This window comes from Rhea pennata, chromosome 9, assembly GCF_028389875.1.
Source record: "Rhea pennata isolate bPtePen1 chromosome 9, bPtePen1.pri, whole genome shotgun sequence".
Taxonomy (NCBI): domain Eukaryota; kingdom Metazoa; phylum Chordata; class Aves; order Rheiformes; family Rheidae; genus Rhea; species Rhea pennata.
The window spans coordinates 10,754,900-10,775,315 of NC_084671.1; the positions used below are offsets into that span (position 1 = coordinate 10,754,900).

General features: G+C 66.2%; 1 protein-coding gene across 2 annotated transcripts in view; it reads left to right on the top strand.

Annotated features, from left to right (window-relative positions):
• Positions 1-10,984, top strand: part of EPHB3 (EPH receptor B3) — a 31,159-nt gene extending 20,175 nt beyond the window's left edge. Inside the window, exons 4-16 of one of the 2 annotated variants that reach the window (XM_062583276.1) lie at positions 4,769-4,924; positions 5,102-5,437; positions 6,243-6,367; positions 6,544-6,712; positions 6,807-6,912; positions 7,272-7,369; positions 7,617-7,739; positions 7,839-8,086; positions 8,327-8,542; positions 8,627-8,776; positions 8,858-9,051; positions 9,218-9,373; positions 9,663-10,984. In XM_062583276.1, the coding sequence (XP_062439260.1) occupies positions 4,769-4,924; positions 5,102-5,437; positions 6,243-6,367; positions 6,544-6,712; positions 6,807-6,912; positions 7,272-7,369; positions 7,617-7,739; positions 7,839-8,086; positions 8,327-8,542; positions 8,627-8,776; positions 8,858-9,051; positions 9,218-9,373; positions 9,663-9,771 (2,186 nt within the window). In that variant the 3' untranslated portion in view covers positions 9,772-10,984. The remainder of the gene's footprint in view (positions 1-4,768; positions 4,925-5,101; positions 5,438-6,242; positions 6,368-6,543; positions 6,713-6,806; positions 6,913-7,271; positions 7,370-7,616; positions 7,740-7,838; positions 8,087-8,326; positions 8,543-8,626; positions 8,777-8,857; positions 9,052-9,217; positions 9,374-9,662) is intronic. The other variant, XM_062583277.1, reaches the window with a different exon arrangement.
• The last annotated feature ends 9,432 nt before the right edge of the window (positions 10,985-20,416 follow it).

Consider the following 20,416-nt stretch of genomic DNA (forward strand, 5'->3'; position numbering starts at 1 on the left):
TCAGATTTACTCCATGCACTTCTGGACTGCGCTGGTGTGAAATATTTCCACCCAGAGGATGATTTAAAAAAAATAAAGTGCCTTTTAAGAGACTTAAAATGAGAGTTACCGCCTCAACTGTAGCTAGACTGTTGCTTCCACAGCTCTAATCCATCTGTAGCCACTTACGAAAGAGCGAAGGGAGTGAGCCGTGTAGGTTCATAAAGCACAGGTCGTCCCAGGCAAACCTGATTGCTGCCTTTAAAGAAATTACAGGGTGGCTGGACAAAGGGATGTGATCGGTTTAATTTATCTAGATCTGAGTGCCGCTTTCTGCTTTGACTCCTGCGGGGAAAGAAAGAGAGAGATGGAAAGATGCTCCCTGGGTTGGAATACAGCGGTCTGGATAGAAAAGCAGACCTTAAACAGAGTCGTTCAGGGCTATTATTCACCTCGATTAGAGCGCAGGCTCGCCCGGGGCAGGCAGATCGCTCGGCTAATGATGCGGACGCGGCACTGCCCGGCCGGTCTCCGGCGCTCCCGGCCCTCCCAGTGCCGAGGGAGGGGACCCGAAAGTTTCGGAGGATGCCCCTCGCAGCTCGGCGTGCCCCGTGCTTCGCTTGTGCTTGCGCACATCCCGTGCAGCAATCACTGGCTGCGCGCGAGATGAGTCACCGCGCTCTGATGCTGCGGTGATGGTTTTATTTCGGTGTTTTTCAGCTCCCTCCCTTGGACTTTGTTCACAGGGGTGGGGACTGCGTTTGGGAAGAGCGCAGCCTCTGTCCCCTGGACAGCTGGCATGGCAGGGCCAAGGCCGGAGCTGAGAGGCCCCGGGTAAATCCCAGAGGTGCTGCTGGAAGAGGGGTCGTGCGGGGGCTCTGTGCCAGCCTGCCCGGGGTGCAGATGCCCTGTGAAGGGTGCAGGACACCCTATAAAGGGTGCAGCTGCAGCTTTTGCAGAGATGCCAGGGCTGTGTTGCTGCCTCCCTCCCATGCCTGGAGAAAATACCCATTGCAGCGATTCCTGGCTGTCAGGCCGTGCTGCCTCTGCTTCCCTTTAGCCCAGGAGACCGCGTCAGCTCCCTGACCTGTTATCCTGCGACTGTCAATGACTGTCATGTTCTCCCCGAGGTGGCTGCTGCCCAGCACCGGGAGATGCGATCTGCGTGTAAAGGTTCAGGGTTGATATTTTATCTGAGGATGCTTTAGTGAGAAAAGTGCTTATGCAAACCTCTCGGTGGGAAGAGGGGAGCCTGGCTCTGCAGCTCAGGCTGGAAAGAGTCACGTTCCCACTCCGGAGCTCCTGGGCTCGTTCCCCAGCGTGCTGGCCAAGACAGCGGTTGTTGTACAGGCAGTTTCTTGCAGAGAAGAGATGACACAGCGGCTTATCCACCAGGGACTTGGGATCAGTTTTCAGCTCTGTTACAGGCTTCAAATGTGGCTGAGAGCTGTCACGCTGCCACCAAGGTCTTTATGCTCTGATTTATTAAAGGGAGTTGGATAGTTAAACACTGCAGTGGTTCTGGGCCTCGGTCCCTTTCCCTCCCTTCCCCACCTCACTCCGGGTGGGAATTAGCTCCTCTCCCCGCTTTGCGGGTCAGGGGGAGTCGCGGGTTCGCTGAAACGACCTTCCCCAGCTCCGGCTGTGCTCGGTGCCGCGGGGGCAGGACGCTTTGCAGGGACGGCCCCGCCGGGCGGCGGGAGCTCGCCGGCCCCGTGCGGTCCGTACCCCGCCGGGACGGGCTGGCCGCTGCGGCCGCGCTGCTCCTCGGCCTGGGGAAGCTGCGGGCTGAGTCAGCCCCCGGTCGCTGCGCGGCACGCTCCCTCCCTGTGCTTTCATCCGAGCGACTGTAAGCGGGGAGCATGCTTACCTCTGAGCAGGGGCTGCAAGGCTGCCCGGGCGGCGGGGGAGAGGAGGAGGAGGAGGCGGCAGAGCGAGGAAGGCTTCCGTCCTGTGAAGAGAGGCTCAGAGGGGCGGCTGCCGCAGCAGGAGCGGGGCTGTGGGGGCAGCGGGTTTGGGTTTCCCGGCCCAGCCAGGGCAGCTCGGAGCCGGGGCAGCCGGCGGTCCGTCCCGAGCGGGCAGGCGGCCGTCGGGAGGCAAAGCGCAGCTATCCAGGCTGGAGCCTCTCCAGAGCATCTCGCCATCCCCGTCTCTAACGCCGCGCTTGGGCTTTTTGGCTCCAGGCAAGTCCTGCTAGCTCCAGTTTCATTCCTTTCCCCCCCTGCCCCCAGCCAGCTATTATTTCTGGGGGTTTGTCCCTGATGGATCTGGGCTCCTGTCCACAACCAAAGCATGTTTGGCAGCTTTCAGAGCCCAGAGTGTTCCTGTCCAAGAGGTTTCAGTCATCTCTCATTCCTCAGCAATCTGGTTCCGTATGTGTGAATCTGCATCCACCCAGTTTTAACTGCCTGGGACTCCAGCTGGGGGGGCGGCGTGGGCTGAGGCTGCTCCGGTACCTCGGGGCGTCCGCTGTCCCCATCTCCGCGTTCTGCGGCGGCGGCCGGGTCGGACGAGCGTGCCCTGGGCTGGTGCGACCGGGAGCTCTGGATTTCCTCCAGTCGCTTGCAGATCAGCCAGACAAAGCAGACTGGAGCTGTCCCTTTGCTCTGCAGGCTGCGCAGTCAGGAGGGGCTAAACTTTAGTTCCCAAAGGGAGATCCCGAAAGGCCAGGTAAATTCAGGTCAAGGAGCGAGGGAGTGAGCGGAGCCAGTGCGGTCAGTCCTGTTTTGACGGAAGGCCTGGGCTCGCGGGGCGTGAGAGTGGTGGAAGCGCCGCGTCCGCCGCGTCCCCAGCGGGCTGCTGAGCCCCGTACCCGGTGGCGGGGTGTCCTGCCCGGCGGCCGCAGCCGCTCGCCCCGCTCCTGCGGCGGGCGCCCGCAGAGGCAGCGCTGCGGCTGCAAAGGAGCCGGAGCCGGGGTTTCCTGGCATCGCGGGTCTCCGTACCGCGGCGGCAGCGCAGCGCTGCACAGCCGTGCTGGCCGGGGGCACCGAGAGGCCGGAGGCGCCGGCAGCTGCTTGGGCAGGCGCCCAGCTCCCTTCTGCGGGACGGGGCAGCCGGAGAGGGCCGGGCCGGGGACGCGGCGGCGGCGAGAGCCGCGCGGCCCGGGACCCGCGGGGCCGGCTGAGGCCGAACGAGCCAGCGGGTGATTCAGCGGCGCTCCACGCCCTGCGCGCCGGGCCGCCGCTGCCAGCGGAAAACTTCCTGCAGAGGGTGTTAGGAGATGCCTCATAACAGGAAACTTCCGCTTGCTCCGGCTGGGATGAGGCAAGGAGAAACCTCCTCTTGTTTACGGGTGATGTCATGTGGCAGGCATGGGCCAGCAGCTTCCGCTTCGGGATGGGGCTGCCAGTGGCCTCGGGAGCCACAGGACGTTTTGGAAGGGGGGGGAGGAGGAGGTGCCTCCTCCAGGGGAGTCCCAGCCCTCCCGGTCCTGACGCTGCGCCAGCTGTGAGCAAGGGGAGCGATGCCAAAGCAGAGTCACTGCTGGCACCCTCTGATCGCTCGGGCTGTCTGCAAACGCAGAGCAAAGACCTGATTCCCATGTCTAGCTTTGGTCCCCCAATACCAGCGTGGTTTTAAACTCCTCCTGTCCCCTCTTGCCATGTGCTTGCTGCAGGACTACAGTAAATTAGGCTATTTCAAGGTGTGGGTTGTTTTCCTGAGGCTGCTCTGCTCCTCAGCTCGAGTGCCGTGGAGGCTTTCACATGTCCATCTGTATGACTGAGCGCCCCATCCTGCACGCCAGGCCCGGATGCCGGGACTTCTGGCTCCTTGAAGGGCTCTGATCGGAAGCGAGGGGGGTTAAGATGTTGGCAACACAGTCAAAGCAGCTATTTAGCTAAGGACCTGCTGGAATGTTTTAATCTTGCTCAGCACACTACTTGAGCCTTCCTTGGGGGATGCCAACGGCCCCGGAGCTGAGAAGTGGCTGAAGTGCCCTAGGCAGAAGGTTCAGGGTTGGGCGGCTGCGTCTGGGGCCGCGTGGGGCTGCCGTGGCAGGGCTGAGGCCTCCATTACCCGCTTTGCTTCCTCAGGAGGCGGAGGGCACTGGGCAGACTGGGGAAGCCAGCGGGAGCAGAGCTGGGGAAGGGCAAGCCTGTGCACTGCGACACTTCTCCTTGGGAAGTGCAGTGAAGAAGCAAAGCAGGGGGACATATTTTTGTGGCTGGACTTCCCTACCCAGCCCAGGGCACTGCTCAGTGTACTGGGGCGAGCTCAACCAAGCTGGACAGCCTCTCAGCACCAGCTCCCCATGGCAGCCTTAACCTGGGTTGCCAGTCCTGCTGAGCATGGTGCCTGGCTCACCCTTGAGCCCCAAATCACAAATAGCCTGTGGTTTGGTCTCCTCTGGGTCACTGGAAGGTTTCTGGTTCATCCTGACCAGCTGTGATGACAGAGTGAAGATGAGTCTCACAGGGAGTGCTGGGGAAAGGGCCTACAGCAGACCGGGATGGCCCTTGGAGCATGGGAAGAGTGTCCCTGGACGCAAACCCTGCTTGAGGGAGTTAGCCTTGGAGGCAGAGCTGACTGCTGGAGAGGGCCCAGCCTTCCTCGAACAAGCTGTTGAGGAATGCAGGAAATGGCACCCTTTACTCTCCCTCTCAGCTCAGGCTGCAGCAGCATCTGTATCCACAGCCCGTGGAGGAAAGGCTGGCAGGTGGCCTGTGGTCCTCAAGCCGCTGATCAGAGACTTTGCAGGGCAGCAGGGAAGGGTCTGCTCAGCCTTGGGGGGAATCACAGATGCTCTCTGGTACACTTCATAATGCTGATTTGTTTTTCCTTCTTCCAGCATGTGGTCCAGGAACCTTCAAGTCTAAGCAAGGGGAAGGCCCCTGCTCTCCCTGCCCTCCCAACAGCCGGACGACCTCTGGAGCGGCTACGGTTTGCACGTGTCGAAACGGCTATTATCGAGCAGATACGGACCCTGCAGACAGCGCCTGCACCAGTGAGTCCAGCCCTATACAGAGAGGGCAGAGCCTGGCAGCGGGGAGCTGGGGGGAGATTTGGAGGTTGCAGATCTGGTCCTGGGGCAGGGAGGTACCATGGCCACCCCAGGAGGTGAGCTGGGCAGGGGGGGCATGACAGCATTCCCTGACCCCTGGGCTCTCTGTTCACCCCCCAGGCATCCCATCCGCCCCCCGCAGCGTCATCTCCAATGTGAACGAGACATCGCTGGTGCTAGAGTGGAGCGAGCCGCGGGACACGGGCGGGCGGGATGACCTGCTCTACAACGTCATCTGCAAGAAATGCAGCGTGGAGAGGCGCGTTTGCACGCGCTGTGACGACAACGTGGAGTTCGTGCCACGCCAGCTCGGCCTCACTGAGCGTCGCATCTACATCAGCAACCTGATGGCCCACACCCAGTACACCTTTGAGATCCAGGCTGTGAACGGCATCTCCAGCAAGAGCCCCTACTCTCCCCATTTTGCTTCTGTCAACATCACCACCAACCAGGCAGGTCAGTGGAGCTGGCAGCGAGCAGGAGCTGGCTCTCCACTGCAGAGCAGAGCAGGGATTTCTTGCTGACAGCTTTTGAGGCTGAAGTCCTTTGTGCTGCTGCGTTACAGGCTCTCCATGTCTGCATCTAATCCCTTGGGTAAATTCTCCTCTCCGTTTAAATGCATATCCCTGGAGGAGATGAGATCAAAACTCATGCAAGCGGAGAAGGGCAGGGTTGGCAGATGCTCCGGAGAGCTCTGGATCTCTTAGACCCATCTCAGAGATGTTGTGCCTGCTGTGAAGGGAGGAGGAAGGAAATGAGATTTCTCCCTGTGGGCCCAGGAAAGCTCAGCACCAGCCCAAACCTTTGCAGCAGGCCAAGTGCTCTGCTATTTCCTCTTTCCTCCCCCTCTGGCCTGCCTCCAGCGTGCTGGTAATCTCAGCCGCCGCGCTCTGATCTGATTTCACGGGTCTCATCAGTGGGGTGGAACAGGGAGCTCTAGACAAGTGGAGGAGGGCATAGAGCCCTGTTTTCAGCAGCAGGGCCTTTCTCTGCACAACTTTGCAGCTAGGCATGAGGTGAAATGTTACTTCAGAGCTGTTTCCAAGGGTCCGGTATCAGCTTGGCTGCAAGATGTCAAGATTGCCTCTCCCTCCAGAAACTTGTGGGATGCCAGTCTTAGAGCTTGGAGTGGCATCTGCGTGTCCTGCCCAGGATGGCTGGGGACAAACCGTGTGTCCAGCCACGTGGCGGCCTTGCTGGGCTGCAATAGTGTCGAACAAGCGTTGTCCCAGCCTCATTTCTCTCCTGTCCCCTTTCCTAGCCCCATCTGCCGTGCCTACGATGCACCTGCAGGGCAGCACCGGGAACAGCATGACGCTGTCGTGGACTCCCCCGGAGAGACCCAACGGCATCATTCTCGACTATGAGATCAAGTACTCTGAGAAGGTAAAGCAGAGTGTGAGGTGGCCTCTGCCCCTTCAGCTCTTCTGGCTGGCAGTCAGCCCTGCAGCCCTGGACATCCCACAGAGAGGGTGCTCAGAGACCAGGAGGAAGCGATGGGGTAGGGGGATAACAAAGATGGGATTGTTTACGGAAGTGACATCCATGTGTCTCCCCTGCAGCAAGGCCAGAGCGATGGCATTGCCAACACTGTCACCAGTCAGAACAACATGGTGCGGCTGGATGGCCTGAAGGCCAATGCCCGGTATGTGGTGCAGGTCCGGGCACGCACGGTGGCCGGATATGGCCTCTACAGCCTCCCCATGGAGTTTCAGACAACTGCAGAGAATGGTAGGTACCAGGGCTGGACTGCCTTCATCCCTCAGCACTCTTACATAAGCTCCCTCCCCAGCTGGACTTTGATTCCTGCCTTTCCCTCCACCAGGCTCCACCAGCAAGAGTTTCCAGGAGCTGCCTCTGATTGTGGGTTCGGCCACCGCGGTGCTGGTGTTTGTTGTCGCTGTGGTGGTCATCGCTATCGTCTGCTTCAGGTACTGGCTCTGCAGGGGATGGGGGTCAGAGCTGTGTGTGGGGGTTGCTCATGTGGCCTGCAGCCCCACCTTGCCTATGGGCAGAGCTCCTCCAGCTCCAGTCTAAGAGTGAAGGCCTGGACCCACTGCATGTGGGTACCAGAATGCAGGGTCTGTAGGATCCCAGTAGATCCCTCAGCTTCCCCAGTGCCCATCTTAGGCTCAGCCATTCCTCCCTTAGCAGAGCTAGGCCATCTTCTCCCATTACCCCTTAGGTAGAGGGATTGCTTTGCTCGTGGGCTGCCAGAGCAGAAGCTCTCTGGCATAGGTTGGCTGTGCTGGGAGTTGGAAGCTGGCAGTAAATGTCTTTGCCCCATCAGGAAAGGGATGGTTACTGAAAACCTCCTCTCGTCTCCTTTGGGCAGGAAGCAGCGCAACAGCACAGATCCCGAGTACACAGAGAAGCTGCAGCAATACGGTGAGCGCGAGAGCCCAGCACATGGGCTCTGTGCCCCCTCTCAAGAGAGAGAGGGAGAAATGTGTCCTCCTGCCCCCATGCACAAGGGAAGGAGGAGCCTTCTCTTCCTGCAGATTGGAAGAGAAGGGATTGGAAGAGAAGTCCATCCCCGTTGGAAGGGATGGACTGATGGCCTGTGCGAAGTTGGCTTGGCATGTCTGTCACCTGTGTTGTGTCCCTCCCCCTAACATCCCTTCTGCTCTTGCAGTCACCCCTGGGATGAAGGTCTACATCGACCCCTTCACCTATGAGGACCCCAACGAAGCTGTCCGGGAATTTGCCAAAGAGATTGACATCTCCTGTGTCAAAATTGAGGAGGTCATTGGAGCAGGCAAGTCCTGGGACTCGGTGCAGCAGCCTCTGAGGCTGCTTCCTCTTGTCCTGTCTCACTGCTTACCATGCTGCCCTCTTCGTCCCTTCCCATCCACAGGGGAGTTTGGCGAGGTGTGTCGTGGACGCCTGAAGCTGCCCGGCCGCCGTGAGATCTTTGTGGCCATCAAGACGCTGAAGGTGGGTTACACGGAGCGGCAGCGGCGGGACTTCTTGAGCGAAGCCAGCATCATGGGCCAGTTCGACCACCCCAACATCATCCACCTGGAGGGTGTGGTAACCAAGAGCCGCCCTGTCATGATCATCACAGAGTTCATGGAGAACTGTGCGCTTGACTCCTTCCTCCGGGTAAGTGTCCCCTCCTGCCCTGGACTGGGGGCTCGAGTGCAAGGGGCTGGGCCACTCTGAGCTCCCATTCTCCTCTGTCAGCACTATCGTGCTGATATCCCAGGGCTGACCTGTGAGTAGTGACATCTGTGGAGTAGGGAAGAGGGTTGGCTCTAGGGAGGAGGAAGATGATGGTAGCAGGGTAGGATCCCTCCCCAGTCTATCAAAGGGCTGAAAACCCTGCCGATCTCTCCCTGGCAGCTGAACGATGGGCAGTTCACAGTCATCCAGCTGGTGGGGATGCTACGAGGCATTGCTGCTGGCATGAAGTACCTTTCAGAGATGAACTATGTACACCGGGACTTGGCTGCCCGCAACATCCTGGTCAACAGCAATTTGGTCTGCAAAGTGTCTGACTTTGGGCTCTCTCGCTTCCTGGAGGATGACCCAGCTGACCCCACCTACACCAGCTCCCTGGTACGGGCATTTGTGGGGGGATCCGCAGATCCAGGTTGGAGGGGAACATCATGTGCACTAACTAAGAGCTGTGTATCCCTGCAGGGTGGCAAAATCCCTATCAGATGGACAGCTCCGGAGGCGATCACCTACCGCAAATTCACTTCGGCCAGCGACGTGTGGAGCTACGGCATCGTCATGTGGGAAGTGATGTCCTACGGGGAGCGACCCTACTGGGACATGTCCAACCAGGATGTAAGTGCTCCCCAGGGAGCAGGGAGCTATGGGCCAGCCGCGGGGGTGACTCACAGCCTGCCTCTGCGTGTCTCTCTGCAGGTGATCAATGCAGTGGAGCAAGATTACCGCCTGCCACCCCCCATGGATTGCCCCACGGCTCTGCATCAGCTGATGTTGGACTGCTGGGTGCGTGACCGCAACCTGCGGCCCAAGTTTGCACAGATCGTCAACACGCTGGACAAGCTCATCCGCAACGCTGCCAGCCTGAAAGTCATCGCCAGCGTCCAGTCTGGGTCAGTGATGTCCCTGCCTGCAGCTAGAGCTTGCCCTGGCTTCCCCCAAGGAATGCAGGGATGTTTGCTGTCCCATAGCCCTTGTCCCAGAGATGAGTCAGCCCCACTTCTAGTACACCTGCACATCCCCCTGCTCCCTGTGACCTGTGCTTCTCTTGCTCCTTAGTGTCTCACAGCCACTCCTGGACCGTAGCGTCCCGGACTACACTACCTTCACCACTGTGGGAGACTGGCTGGACGCCATCAAAATGGGACGGTACAAGGAGAACTTTGTCAATGCTGGCTTTGCCTCCTTCGACCTGGTGGCCCAGATGACTGCAGAGTAAGTCCCTGCTTGAGGAGGAGGGAGAGCTCGGAGAGCTGGGGCTGGGCCTGCGGCAGGTAATCTCTCGCCTCTCTGGCAGCCTTTGGCCCGCGTGTGCCGAGGGGCGAATTGTGCATGGGGTTTTCCTAAGCGAGTAAAGATCTGGCATTCAGCATCCGGAGTCACCAGTTCCTCTGGCAATAGACACTGGAGCTTGGCAGAAGGCTGTTACGAAGATGTGATTGGCAGGGGTGTGTTCTGGTGTAGCAGCTGGCAGGCCACTAAATCTGTCACCTCCTCCTTACAGAGACCTGCTGAGGATAGGGGTGACGCTAGCAGGGCACCAGAAGAAGATCCTGAGCAGCATTCAGGACATGAGGCTGCAGATGAACCAGACGCTCCCGGTTCAGGTTTGACCGCAGGGGACTCTGCATTGGAACGGACCGAGGGAATCTGCCAACCAGGTTCCAGTTTGCGGTGCAGCCCGGCTTCCCGTTTTCCCCTTCACGTGGCGCTCCTCTGCCTCGGACGATTGCCTGGGCCGGGCCAGGCTGGGCCGTCCTTCCCTGGATCGGAGGCACTCATGCCGAGAGGGAGCCCAGCTTTTCGTTCTGTGTCCTGGAGCGACGAGGCAGCGACACAGTCTTCATATTGAAGATGGATTATGGGACGGAGATGGCACACCTCGCTTACCGCCCTGTCTCGGTGCCCATCGGTTTGAAGAGTTGTTCTGCTTCTTGGATTTTTTTTTTACCCTGTTTTCCCCACACCAAGTCCTCACTTCCCACCTCTCTCTGAGGCCAGAGACTGTTTACCCGTCCGCTAAGTCCGTCAGACACGTCCGAAGCCTTCCCCGACTCTGGAAGCAGCAAGGGGAGGCCGAGCCGACGCGGGGGCTGCCCACGGCGGAGACGGCGGCAGGGAAGGGGCCGCCTGGCCCCAGACAATCACTTCTCTCTCCTCCGCCCCTCGCGGCCCCTCCGCACGAGGGTCTGCGCTGGAACGTGTCCGAAGGGAAGGCTTTGCTCCGTTTCTTGGCTTTGCACGCCAGAATCCGAACCCAGTGAGATTTTACTATGCAGGGAGTTAGGCAAAAAAAATATATCTATAGATATATATATTAAAAAATAAGAGGGAGCAGAAAGGGGAGGAAGGGGGACCAGGCGCCCAGCTCCGCATCTCTTACCCCTCTTGGTTCTCATGGCCGGCTCTGGACTGCAGAGTAAGGCCGCCAGCACGTTTGCACAGGGACCCCCCCACCCCCAGGACCGAAGGCAGCCGCGCTCCCGCCTGTGGGGACGGAGAGCGGGGCTGGGGGGAGGGAGGCTGCGCCGAGGGGAGAGGCCTGGGCCTCCCCCAGCCTCGCGTTTTTATGCAGAAGGAGCAGGGCCCGCCGGCGCGAGAGCCGGCGCGGCCGAGCCGCTCCTGACACACGCTGTGATTGCTGCCAAAAGACTCACTCACCTTTCTCTTGACTATTTCCTGCAGCCCGGTTCCTCCAAGCTGAGGGCAAGACTCCCAGCGTGCGTGAGTGTGCGTGAGTGTGTGCGTGCGTTGCGTGCGTGTGTGCTGGCCGTCAGGACTGTGTGAGGCAACGGGCAGAATAAAGGCAATAAGAATTTTACCTGAGTTTCTGTTGCTCGATCGGTCTCTCCCGCAGCCAGCGAGACGGGCGCCGCCGTCTCCGGCGCTGGAGCGTGCTGGAGGGGACGTGTCTGTGCAGAGGCTGTACCCAGCCCCCCAACATCTAGGGAGCCCTGTGGGGGTTGAGGGTTAGGATTTGCAGGGGCACAGCCTGTGAAACTCCGTCCCGTGCAATAGGTGCTGACTTCTTAACTCCTTCCTCTTTCTTCCTCTTTTTTTCTTTCTTTTCTTTTTTTCCCCCCCTCATCTCCTCCGGTCAAGCCGGGGCTGTAGGACCCAAACCCGGGGCGTGCGAGTGAGCACAGGGGGCAGCCGGAGAGCCCTGCCAAGGCCCCTGCCCCCAGCTTCCAACGGGGGATGGCTGGGCTTCCCGTCCCGCCCCAGGGGTGCCCGCGTCCCCCCGGGGCACGGACGTCTGTCTCTCCTCCGGCCGCCCGCCCGGCATTCCCTAGGGGCGGCCGAGCCTCCCCTTCCCAGCCGGAGGTGCGACCGCACACCTGCATCCGCGAATCGCCTCGCCGGCACCTTCCCGCGCCGCCTCCTGCGGGAAGGCAGCTGCTGAGCCGGGTGCTCGGCGGCCGGGGCCGGCAGGTTGCTCATTAACCCCGGCCTCCTCCGCGGGGCACGGAGGCAGCGCCGCGGAGCCGGGCACTGGGGACACGCGGGGACCGTCAGCCCCTGCCGCGTCTTCCAGCCTCTCAGGGGGGAGGGGGCTTCCTAGTTTGTAAAACTATTTTTTAACGAGTGCTTTTTCTCAATTAAATCACTGAAGAGGCTCTGCGGAGGTCCGCGGCGCCCGCGTGGCTCCCGCCGGGCTCGGGGGCTCTGCTCGGGGCCGGGCGCCGGCCCGGATCCGATCCGCGGGCGCGCCAGAGCGGCGAGGAAGGGGGTGCCGGGGGGCGACGCCGCGGGGAGGCGCCGGCTCCCAGCCCCTCGCCGCTCTCCCCCCTTCGGGCCTGGGCAAAAGAGCCTTTTGTGCCGCTGTTTTTTCCCCTGCTTTTAATTCCTAACTGGGAGATTAAGAGGAAGACAAAGGCCCCGATTGTTCCCGCGCCGGAGAGAGCTGGAAAGTTCGGGCAGGGGGAGGCCGGGGCCGGCTCTGTGCGAGCAGACCCGGCGGAGGGGGACGAGAGCCGCCGGCAGAGCCCCGCGGCGTTGGCGAGGGCCGAGGCGGCAAGGCGCGAGCCTCTCCCCGCCTCCCTCCGCGGCACCGGAGGAGGAAGACGGAGGCTTCACGGGGCGGCTCCGCCGGCGGCTCGGCGTCCTCCTCGCCGCGCTCCTGGCTGACGCCGCCGCGGCTCGGCGGGGAGCCCCGCAGCCCCCCAGCCGCGCAGGGCCGCCGCCGCCGAGCCCGGGAAGGCGCTTTCCCCCGGCGGCGCGGGGCCGGGACCCGGCGCCTTTTCCCATGCTCGCAGGGAGCTGCGGGACACCCACAAGCGCCCCGGCTCTGCTCCTTCTGTTTCCCGTTAAGATTATTTATTGGTAACTTTTAAGACCACTTACAGGCTCTGTGCGTGTTCCAGGACCCTGCGCAGCTTTTTCCCAGGGCTTTTTTTTCTCTTTTCCTTTTTTTTTTCTTTTGGTTATTTTAATCATTTTCTTCCCACTCCTCCCTTCCAGGCCCCCTTGGTTTGTGCCCGGCGCAGCATCCCGGTCCCGGGGGAGGCGGAAGCCCAGGGGATGCGGCAGGGACGCCTGCAGGACACCGGGGCCCGGGGAGCCGCTCGCGGGCCGCCCAGAGGCTCCCGCGGCTCCGTCCAGGGCTGCGGCGGGGCGGCAGGGCGAGGAAAGCAGCCTGGGGGGCTGCAGGGAAGGGAACAGCAGCCCCGACGCCGGGCTCGGGGCTGGCCCGATGCCGGGGGTTTTAGCGCCGGTGTCGGCACCCTGCCTCCGCCGCTCGGCTCGGCCCGGCCCGGCTCGGCCCAGGGGGACGGGCGCGAAGTGGGGCCGCGGGAGGGCACCGCTCCCCCCCGGCGTCGCAGCGCCCCACAGCAGCCGCCCGGCACTGCTCGGCCTCCTGCAGCCCCTACCGCCGCCGCCGGGGCGAGAGCAGCCCCGGGCCGCCGGCGCGCGGGCGGGGAGCCGGGATTGCACGCCGGGAGGCAGAAGCGGCCGAAACCATGACCCACCCCGGATGCGGTGAGTCAGGCTGCACAAGGTGCCAGCCGGAGCAGCCCGCCCCGGAAAGCCCCATCCTTGTCCCCATCCCCATCCCCATCTCCATCCCTGTCCCCATCTCCATCCCTGTTCCCATCCCCGTCCCCATCCCAATCCCATCCCCATCCCTGTCCCCATCCCCATGCTCATCCCCATCCCCATCCCCATCCCCGTCCCCGTCCCCGTCCCCATCCCATCCCAATCCCTGTCCCCATCTCCATCCCCGTCCCCATCCCCATCCCCCTCCCTGTCCCCAGCTCCATCCCTGTCCCCATCCCCATGCCCACCCCCATTCTCATCCTCATCTTTGTCCCCGTCCCTGTCCCGCCGTGCCCAGGGCCACGGCCCAGAGAGGCGAAGGTGCCAGCAGCCGGAGGAGCCGCCGACGGAGAGGAGGCGGGAGAAGAGCCTCCTGCTCGGGGAGGCGGCGGCTGCTCGTGCGTGCACGGACGGGCGCCGGGGCAGGAGCGGCCGAGGCCGGGCGGGACCGCGGAGGCGCGCGAGCCACCGCTGCCGCCGTGCAGGCCAGCCCGGGGCGAGCGGGACCGGCAGTGCCCGGAGCCACCGCGGGAGGAAGGAAGGGACCAGCCGGGTGCAGGAGAGCGGTCAAGGGCCGAGCCGGGGTGCCGCCGGCGCCCCGCGAGCCCCGGCTGGGTGCCCTCCGCTCCCGCTCCCGCGCCACCCTGCCCCGCTTCCCCGGCTCCGCGGAGCCGCTCCGGCTTTCAGGGCAGAGCAGGGCTTTAATATGCCTTTCCGACGGCAAAGTTAAAGCAGGCTCGCGGCCCCCGCCGCCGGGCGGTGGGTTACTGGGGCTGTAACTCTCCTGGCACTTCATCGATGTCCTTTCAACGTGCACGTGGGGTTTTCCTAGCTCTGTTTAACAGCAGCGGCTGTAAACGTTTGCATTTGCAACGCAGGGAAAAATCTTCCCAGGAAACCTGGGGCTCTCGGCAGCGGAGCAGGCCGGGAGCTAATCCCTCGTGCCAGGCTTTCCGCTTTCACCTCATTAACCGCCGCGCTCTGTGCCGCTGCCCTCTCCGGTTTCCTGGCGGGGAGATAAGTCTCGGCGCTCGGCGCGGCGAATCCTCCGCGCCGGCTCGCGCGACGCTCCCGGTCGCGCTGACGCTGCCAGGCAGCTTCCACCCAATTACAGCGGGGTGAAGCTCATTTTAATTGCATAGAGCAACTGGGATTAAGCAGACTTTATCTCCTAATTCCCTCTTTATCTCTTAACTTCACACTCGCCGCTTTCGTCGAAGGCAGGACGGCTTGTGCCAGCGTTTGCAGTTTCGCGGGCAGCCCTCCCAGCGCGCCCGCCCCGGCGCGCCAGCCCCGCGCGGCCCCGGGGCGCCGGCCGCGGCTCGGCTCGCGCCGCGCGAGCACGCGTGGGCTGCCGGGCGCCCCGCACGCTCGCCGCCGCCGCGGGAAATCCCGGCCCCGCAGCAGCGGGCTGGGCCGACGAGGCGGCCGCGCGGGGGACGGGGCTCTCCGGGCTCCCCGCGGGACGCGGCCCTGCGAGCGCCCGGAGACACTCAGTGCTTCTCGCCAGGCACGTGCCCGGGGGGGACGGCGCGGGGTGTGCGCGCTCCCGTGCTGGCGTGAGGGCTTCGGCACACGTGCACGTGCACCGCCGGGTCCGTGTGCGCTCGTGCGGGCGTGCGGCAACCTGTCTGCACGCACGGGTGTCCGTGCACGTCCGCAGCTCGGTGCACTGCGTGTGCAAGCGTGGGCGCCTCCGCGCGTGTGTCTGGGCATCTGTAGAGGGAGGTGGGTGTGCGCGGGTGTGTGCGGGTGTGCATGCGTGAGCGTGCAGGGCTGTGTGTGCATTTGCACAGCGGCGTGCCCCAGGGCTCTGCAGCGCGTGCGGCCGTGTGGGTACGCGCGTGTGTGCATCGCACTGCAGCTGGGGAGCAAACGAAGGACTAATCCCAGCAGCCGGGAGGAGGCGAGCCCCCCCCCCCCACCCGCCATGGGGCTGGGGGGCCGGGGCTGGGGGGCCGGGCACTCCCGCAGCCAGACGCGCTCCCCGCTGGGCACAGGGCGCTTTTAAGAGGTGCTGGCAGAGCCGTGCTAAACCTGTCAGCTTTTACTGCTGGCAGAGCCCCGACAGAGCGGGGTGCCCCCCCCCGGCCATGACCCCCCCCCCCAGAAGTCAGGCTGGGCCCGCCGGGCCGGCGTCCTGCCGGGGCGCTTTTGCCCGGGGCAAAGGCACGGGGCCGCTGGCCGGGGGGGGCCCGCGGGGCGACGGGGGCCCGGCAGCGCGACGACGGTGCCTCCTAATCCGGCGGCAGCTGCGGCGCCCGGGCTGTGCTCGCTCGGGGGAGCCGCTGGCTCCGTCCCCACCTCCCCCCCGGGGCCCCGCATTTTGGTGGGGGGAGGATTAGCAGCCCCCCGGGACCGCTCGGAGGGGCTCCGCCACGGGCACGCGGCCCCCGGTGCCCCAGCTGCAGGTGCGGGGGGGGGGCGGGGACGACCCCCCGAGCCCCCCGCCGGGCCGGCTCCCGTGAGCGCCTCGCCTCCGAGCCGGGAAACCTGCCCCTGCCCGTGGCGTTTGCACGCTGGCGCGGGGCTCCGCTGCCGCACATCGCATTTTCTGCTTGGTCACCTCCATCTGTGTCCCCGCATAATGATTTTTTCTGCTACATTAATTTAACACGCTGCGGCGAGTGGAGCCGCGGGGACCCCGGGCGCTGCTGGCAGCCCGAGGGGAGGCTGCGCCCACCGCGGCGCCGGGGGCAGCCCGCTGGGGGCCTGGGGGGGCCGCCGGGCTGGTGGCGCAGTGGGGCGCAGGGAGACCCCCCCCCCATCGTGGGGCACGGCGGGGGTCCCCAGCACCGGGCACGCCGCGGCGGCTACTGGATGTGGGGCGGGGGGGGCCCCACACGCCCCCTTCCCCTGGCTCCCTGGGGAGCCTGGCGCATCCCAAGCCCTGTTCCCGCAGGGCGTCCCCCATTCCCGTGGGATGTCCCCCATTCCCACAGGGCATCCCCCATTCCCATGGGATGTCCCCTGTTCCCGTGGGATGTCCCCCATTCCCGCAGGGTGTCCCCTGTTCCCGCAGGGTGTCCCCCATTCCCGTGGGGTGTCCCCTGTTCCCGTGGGGTGTCCCCCATTCCCACAGGGCATCCCCCATTCCCATGGGATGTCCCCCGTTCCCGTGGGATGTCCCCCATTCCCGTGGGGTGCCCCCCGTTACCACGGGGTGTACCCTGTTCCCGTGGGGTGTTCCCCATTCCCGTGGGATGTCCCCCGTTCCCGTGGGGTGTCCCCCGTTACCACGGGGTGTACCCTGTTCCCGTGGGGAGTCTCCCGTTCCCGCGGGGTGTCCCCCGTTCCCGCGGGGCTGGGTGCCAGCCGGGGGTCCCGGCGCACCCCGGGGGCCCGAGGGCTCCGTTCGTGCCGGCGAACACGGCCGGGCGCGCGGAGGCGAAGGGCTGCGCGGGCGGGAGGCGACCGCCCGGTTTCGGGCCTGTCGGCCCCGCCGCGGCAGGCGTTGAGCGGGCCTGTCCCCCCCCGTCCCCCCCCCGGGACTCCCACCTCCCCTGGCTCCGGAGCCGCCGGCGACGGCCCCCGGGCCGCGTTTGCAAGCGCTGCGCCGAGGCGCTGGGGGCTCCTTCCCCCCCCTGCCCGGGGCGCACAAAAGCGGTGCGGGGCCCGCAGCTGCGCCCCCCCCAGCCCACCCCCCTCTCCTGCACCCCCGGCACGGCCGCCGCCCCCCGCGCCCCCCGGCCCGCCCCCCTCCCCCGCGCCCCCCCGGCACGGCCGCCGCCCCCCGCGGCCCCGGCCCCCCGCGGCCCGGCGCAGCGGCGCGGGGGGGCTCGGCGGGCCGGGGCGGGCGGTGCAGCCGCTGGAGCACATCCGCGCCTGATTAATGTTGGGCAACTTGTTACAGTGTCAGATAATTATCCCCAAACTGTACGGCTTTTCTGCTAAGTGGCAGCGCTTAATTGCGTTTTTAATTACACGGCGCGGGCGGCGGAGCAGCCGCCGGGGCGCTCCGGGTGCCGCGGCCCCTCGCAGGGACCCCCGGCTGCAGCGCGCCCGGTGCCCGGCCGGGGTGCCGCCGGCGAGGCGGGCGGCCGGGGCGCGCTGGGGCCCTGCGAGGGCTCGCTGTCGCCCGCGGCCCCCCGGCCCCGCCGGCCGGCCGGGGCAGCCGGGGGTCTCGCTGCCCCTCGCGGGCACAGCCGGGTCAGGGGTCGAAGCGTTTAAAATTCCTTCTCGCTCTTCAAACTCCCGAGAGTGGCCGGGGGGGCAGCGCCCCGCGCGAGGAGCAGCCCTGCCGGCACCCGCGGCGGTGCACGTGCGTGCAGGCGTGTGCGTGTGCGTGTGTGCGTGTGCACGCATGTGTGCGTGTGCGCGCGGGGGGGCGCGCACGTGCCGGCGTGCTTGTGCATCAATCTGCAGGTGTGCACGCGCATTTGGGCAGGGGGGCTGCAGGTGTGCACACATACGTGTACCTGAGCGTGCATGTGTGTGTGTGTGTGTGCGCGCGTGTGTACGTGCCCTGCCGCCCCCTGGCCGCGCACGGACCTCCCAGGGAGCCCCCCCACCCCGGCGCTGACCCCCGTGCAGCCGCGGCTCCCTCCGCACACGGGCGCCCGGGGCTGGCAGTGCCTTGGGTGCGGGGGTCACCCGCGGCGTGGAGCGGGACCCCGGCCCCCTCTTGCTCCCCACGCCCCCAGCTTCCCCAGTCTGAGACCAGCCGATGTCCCAGTCCCTCCAGCCCGCGTGCCCCCGCAGCCCCCCATCTTTATGGAGCTGCTGCTAATGGGCTCACGCAGCTTTACGGCGTGCATTAAATATTTCATTTATTCCAGGCCGTGCATCACTGCCCTTTTTACGGCCGTTCGGCTCAGGCCCTCCAGCCCCAGCTGGGAACGCGGTGATTAAACCGGGGGGGGGGGGGGGAGGGAGCCGGAGCCGAGCCCCCACGGGCTCCCCGTGTCCCATGGATGTCCCAGGCCCCCTGGGCCGGGGCTCGTTGCTTGGCTGCTGCCCCGCTTGCTTCTCCGGGGTCCCCGCCTGCGCGGACGCCCCCCGGGCGTCCCCCGGTCCCGCCGCTCCCGGAGACGTCCCGCCGGCCGGGCTGGGAGGCCCTCCGCCGGGACCGGCTGCCGGGTCCCGGCCAGGGGAAGGGAGGCGGCGCGTCCCGCCGCGCCGTCCGCCGGCACATCCGACGCCGACGGAAAGCCCCGCGCGCTTTCCCTTTCTGGACGGCGTCCCAGAAGCGAGCGGTCCCGTCCGCGCCGCCCTCCGCGGCAGCCGGGGCCGTGCAGGAGAGCATCCCGACGAATCGCGCCCGGAGCCGGCGTCCGACCCGGCGCCAGCCCCGGAGCCGGGGCGCCGGGGGCCGGCTGGGTCGCAGCCCCGCGGGCGCCCCGGGGAAGGCAGCGAAGGCCACGCGGCCGCGCCGCCGCCGGAGCGCCCCACGGCCGCCCCTCCGCACGGGCGCGTGGCCGAGCACACGCACCCCGCGCCGGGAGGAAATCCAGGCGTTATCGGCGCGCTGGCTGCAGCCGTTTGGCTCCGGCCCGGCCTCTGCCCCGGAGTTTCCTGCCGCGGCACCGCAGCAGCCTTATCGCGGGCTTCGCGAGCGGGGGGAGCCGCCGGGAGCCGCGGGCCCGGGCGCCCGGGGCCGGCGTGGGCAGCAGGCCCCCTCGGCACGCCGGCCCCCACCTCCCCGGCGGCCTCGCTTATCTGCCGGGCGAGCAGCAGCCGGCCGGGGGCTCACCGGAGCGAGGCCAAAATTTGGACGGGAAAAACGTAGCTGAAGGTCGCCGTCCCGCCTGTCCCCGTTATCTCAGGAATCCGGAGCGCGCCGGCACGGCCCCGGCTCCTTCTCCGAGCCGTATTTCATCCGAGCCGTGGCCGCTGGCCCCGGACCAAAGCCGTGGTGCCGGGGATGGAGGGAGGCTCTGCCCGGGGCGGCCGGGGGCCAGGACCGGCAGGAGGGCACGGCGCCGGCGCTTGGGCCGCTTTGCCCCCGGCGGTGCCCATCAGCGGGGCGTCGGGGCATGCGGGAGGCGCCGGACGGGCCCTGTCCCCCGGGGTCCCCGTCCCCACTGCCTCCCCAAGCGGAGCCGCCCGGGTGGGGGCTCGGCCGCTTCCCCTGCCCGCTCCCGCGTCAGCCGCTAATGACGGCTCGCGAACCCACTTGCGAAGAGCGTAAATTATTCAGCTCCTCATTAGCGCAATTAAATTAACTCCTCGTCGCAGACCATGAATATTTCACGGGGGCAGGGGCTGGGGGCCGGGCTGCCGGCACCGGGGCCGGGGTGATGGGGACAGGGTGGCTCCCACCGCCCTGGCGCTGGGGCTGCAGCCGTGTCCGCCCTGGCCTTGGCTCTGGCAGGATACGTGCCGCGAGTGCGCCCGTTCTCAGCCTGCAGCAGCCTGCGGGGAGAGGCAAACAGCGGCTGGAGGGGGCCGGGGGAAGGCGCCCCGCAGCCAGGGGTCGCGGGTGGGGGGGGAGTGGGGGTCTGCAGCCCACGCCAGGCCCCGCCGTCCGCCTGTCCGCCCGGGTTACGTCCACCGGCTGCTGACGGAGGCCAGGTGCTGGGAAGCCCCCGCGCGGCCCCGCTCCTCCCGTGCCGCTGCCCGCCCGCCGCTGCCAGGGGCCACGGGGGCTCCCCGCCGCCTCCCCCCCAGCCCCGACGGGGGGCCATGGCAGGGGGCTGGCACCGCTGCCAGGGGCTGCGGGGTCTCCCCACCGCCTCCCCCCCAGCCCCGACGGGGGGCCATGGCAGGGGGCTGGCACCGCTGCGAGGGGCTGCGGGGGCTCCCCACCGCCTCCCCCCCAGCCCCGACGGGGGGCCATGGCAGGGGGCTGGCACCGCTGCCAGGGGCTGCGGGGGCTCCCCACCGCCTCCCCCCCAGCCCCGACGGGGGGCCATGGCAGGGGGCTGGCACCGCTGCGAGGGGCTGCGGGGGCTCCCCGCTGCCTCCCCCCCAGCCCCGACGGGGGGCCATGGCAGGGGGCTGGCACCGCTGCGAGGGGCTGCGGGGTCTCCCCACCGCCTCCCCCCCAGCCCCGACGGGGGGCCATGGCAGGGGGCTGGCACCGCTGCCAGGGGCTGCGGGGGCTCCCCACCGCCTCCCCCCCAGCCCCGATGGGGGGCCATGGCAGGGGGCTGGCACCGCTGCGAGGGGCTGCGGGGGCTCCCCGCTGCCTCCCCCCCAGCCCCGATGGGGGGCCATGGTAGGGGGCTGGCACCGCTGCCAGGGGCTGCGGGGGCTCCCCACCGCCTCCCCCCCAGCCCC